General features: G+C 32.4%; 1 protein-coding gene across 1 annotated transcript; it reads right to left on the bottom strand.

Annotated features, from left to right (window-relative positions):
- Nucleotides 1-959: 959 nt before the first annotated feature.
- Nucleotides 960-2,243, bottom strand: LOC139853578 (gamma conglutin 1-like). The gene is made up of 2 exons (XM_071842963.1): nt 2,009-2,243; nt 960-1,840 (listed from the first exon to the last, which is right to left on the bottom strand). Exons 1-2 carry the CDS (start codon nt 2,241-2,243, stop codon nt 960-962), a joined length of 1,116 nt encoding a protein of 371 aa, XP_071699064.1.
- Between the last annotated feature and the right edge of the window lie 1,618 nt (nt 2,244-3,861).

The raw sequence follows: 3,861 nt of genomic DNA, 5'->3' as shown, positions 1-3,861 counted from the left end.
TTTTAGTTCAACCGATTTATCAGTTTCTATATACATTGTTGAATTTGAACATTGCAAACTGAAATGGGAATCACACATATCTAAAAACATATAACTAATAATCAATTACTAATGATTATACATTATGATGATCAACGTACAAAGAAGTAGAGTATTCTAAGTGCCAATATAAACTTGGCAATCTAGAAGTTAAATTTCTGGATTTCTTATAAGTGACAGTAGGTTGTTGAGGGTATAAAAAATTCAACGTAAGCTTTGTGTACTAATGCATAATGTATAATTATTCCTAAAAAAATGCATATCAGTTGTTTAGTGGGGATTTTAAATACCATTGATTATGATTTGACTAATTCGTTCCTAAATGTACCAATTAACTAATTTTAATATTTTAATAGTATTTATTTTTATTAAAATCAGAAATTGTTAGGATTTAACATGTGTAAATTCCACATGGCGTAATATCCTATTAATAAGGTGATAATGACATGTAAGCTATTTTAATCTCTTGTTTATATATATATATATATATATATATATATATATATATATATATATATATATATATATATATATATATAGATTAAAAAAATCCGACCGTAAAAAAATTAAGTATTTTAATATGTGTCAAATTAAACCAAAGGGTCATTGGTCTGGCGGTATCGTGGTGACCCTTTTAACTAAGAGGTTGAGGGTTCAAGTCCCGTTGTGGATATATTTCATGAATTATTGTAAATATTCTTGTAAAGTGTGTGTGAGTTTGTATTTAAAAAAATATATATGTCAAATTAAACCTAATAGCTAGGTAGGAAACCAAATATTGAAGTTAAACAAACTCAACAATAACTTATTGAAAGTGTTACTCCGTACAAGTTTTGAAATCAAATAGATCGACAAACACATCAATTATCAAACAATGTTCAACAACAAGTTCATTATTTATCGGATTGCTTCAGCTAACATCAAAAGCTGAAGTTCGAACAAGAAATATTCTTAGGTAACAACGAGGAACTAAGCCCAAAAGTCGAATCCTCTAAGTTAAACGAAACGAAGTTATCCTCAAACTGATGTGTTCCTATGACGATTGCATGTTCACTCGTGTCACCACCATCAATAAACGCCAAACACGCCACTTCATTCGTCACTTGCTTAACCGAGTTACTCGTGGTTATACTCCACTTCTTTCCATTCTGTAAAATCAAATCAATATTTGGAACCTTTATTACACCGCTAGACGTATTAAAACGTAGCCCAAAAGGCGCGACAATCTTTGCAGGAGCGATTCGTTTTGTAACTTTAGTAAACCTTTGATGAACACTATTATAAATGTCTGTCCTAAGAGTAGTGTAAGTGTCAAGTGTACTAATCTTTGCAGTGGTATTTACAGATAGTTTGATGGATCTGTTTTTAATAACAAACGATTCGACACCGATAAAGTAACCAAACGAATCTGGATGCTTGATTAACGGCGTGTAAGAAAGTAAACTCGTTATGTCGACATTTGATTTAGGAGAAAGGTAATAAGGACCTGTTCCGAAAAACAGAACCCCTGAAGTGGACACGGATGTAGGCAAACATAACGATACAATTTGTTTAATCGGATCAAACAAATAAGCTGGTAAAGCGTATAAAGATGACAAAAGCGCCAACACACCAAGAACATCTTTCGGGAACGATCCAATCTCTGTAGGCCAAACGGTAGCCGTAGTGGGATAAGTACTGTAATTATCATACGACAAGATGTTTCGACCGTTGCTTTTCGTCATCATGAATTGTTCGCCTGCAACTGGCCAGATTTTGTCTTGTTTAATACAGAGTCCAGTAACAGGGTTGATTATATTAACTGTACATATTTCACAATCTTTATAATCAGTGTTTAATGACGTATTGGTTGGTGGAGAGCAGGGAGGATTTTTTTAGGAGTAAGTAGTTCGTATATCGGTGCATTGATAATTATCGAATGGCATCATGAAAGGGCACTCGTCACAATTATCTTCGACGTATGGGATACCAGCGTGCCATATGAATGGTGCGTCGAGATCTATAAGTAGATCTTGTTGGTTGTATAAAGAGTGGTTAAGATGTATGTGAGTGCTGTAATAATAAGGTTTAGCAATGTTGTCATCGGTGTGTTTGATAACTGGAAGAACTAACGAAGACCATTTAGGTTCGTTAATAGTTTCGGCTTTAGATTTAGGAGAAATGAAGGCTAGAATGATGGCGATTAGTTTTATAACAGAAAGCATTTTTGACAGTTTTGAGTAGTTTTAAGTGTATTATTAGTCAAATTTATATAGGAGATGTTTTCATGGGTTATATCTCTAATTTGTCACTTATTTAAGGAAGCTCAAAAGGTAAGGTAAAGATAAAGACTGTTTGCCTATGAAGTCTTACACGTAGATGGAATACAACTTGATATATTTTTATTTAACAGCGTAAACATAGTCCAGGCAACTTTGAATAGCTTCAATTTTAAGTAACAAGATGTATTAATTCCAGTCAAAGTGATTACTTGAGAGCTAATTGTGATAGTCATAATCCTAATGGTTTTGCATGTGGGTGACATAGCCAGAGTTGCCCCTGAAATTTTATAGGCCATGTGAAGAATTATTCGTTTACTAAAATGAGGTTCTACAAATAAATGTTTGTTTTAGTAAAGTAAATATATTTACAAAAATATCTATACTGAAACGCAAGTCGGGCACCCGGCGTTAAAGATATGCATCTAAACTGAACAATCAAAACAAAACTCCAAAAAAAAATCAAGTCAATCACCAAACAAAAGATGACAACCTAAACAAACAAGTGCCCCAAGGGATCTCATAGTTATTTTTCACCTTCATTACTTGATTAGAGTTCTTCCATTTAATAAACATAATCTTTAACCTAGTCGTCGACTATGCAGTCAACTTTTAAACACTGGCAGCGAGAAATCAGGCGAGATCTGCAACTCTGCAAGATCCAGCAATATACGACGATGGTTATGGGTGAACGATGGTTGTGGATGATGTTTGTGGTGGATGGAGATGAATCGCGGGTGGTAGTCGCAAAATTTGGGTGCTAGGTTTTGCGATCACAACGTTTAACTAAACTGAAAAAATCGGGTGGTAACAAAATTTGTGTACCATATGCCTTGAATCACAAATATATATGTGTGCTCTGTTTTTGTGTACCGTTATTAGGGTATTTTAATTATACACCATGTAATCGTAAATAGAATTCGCGATTACATAGTCACAAACATATTGTGAGGGTATTTTTGAATATTTTATTTATTTTGGGATTAATCGTTATACTCCGATTGTGGAAAGGGCTTTTTGATTATTAACAATAACCCAAAAAATTTAACCATGTTATAAATATTGTGGCCGACAACTTTTGTATATACAACCAAAAACATGTGAATTGCATTTGGATAAATTGTGCAGTTGTGAATGACTTTATGTAGTATAAATATCGGACGAATGTAACATATCAATACACCATTATTAAAATATAGAATATTTGCTCTCTTCTTCACTCTTCTATAATATCAATATTAGTAATATATTGTCAAGAATCAAGCCTTGAAAAGGTAGTTATAAACTCCTAAATTATAACACGTTATCAGCAGGAAGTGCTCCGTATAATCAAGGTTTATCTAAGCAAGCACAAGTCATTAATCAAGGTAAGAAATTCTTTAACGATATCTTCTATTATTTATTGGTAAGGTAAATATTATTATCATCATAAGTAAAATTATATTTCTGTAATCTAACTTTTATTAACTTCACTAACATTTATATTTATGTTATTCAAGTTATATATGGTCGGTTATACCGCCTGAATTATATTTATGTAATCTAACTTTTATTAACTTCACTA

Source organism: Rutidosis leptorrhynchoides, chromosome 6, assembly GCF_046630445.1.
Source record: "Rutidosis leptorrhynchoides isolate AG116_Rl617_1_P2 chromosome 6, CSIRO_AGI_Rlap_v1, whole genome shotgun sequence".
Classification (NCBI taxonomy): Eukaryota; Viridiplantae; Streptophyta; class Magnoliopsida; order Asterales; family Asteraceae; genus Rutidosis; species Rutidosis leptorrhynchoides.
This window is presented reverse-complemented; position numbering and strand designations above follow the sequence as displayed.

Excerpts from the sequence above, each read along its gene's own strand:
- LOC139853578 (XM_071842963.1), bottom strand. The coding sequence starts at position 2,243 with ATGCTTTCTGTTATAAAACTAATCGCCATCATTCTAGCCTTCATTTCT. Across the intron at positions 1,841-2,008 it reads ACCATTCATATGGCACGCTG|TTAATATAATCAACCCTGTT; the intron begins GTATCCCATACG and ends AAATATGTACAG.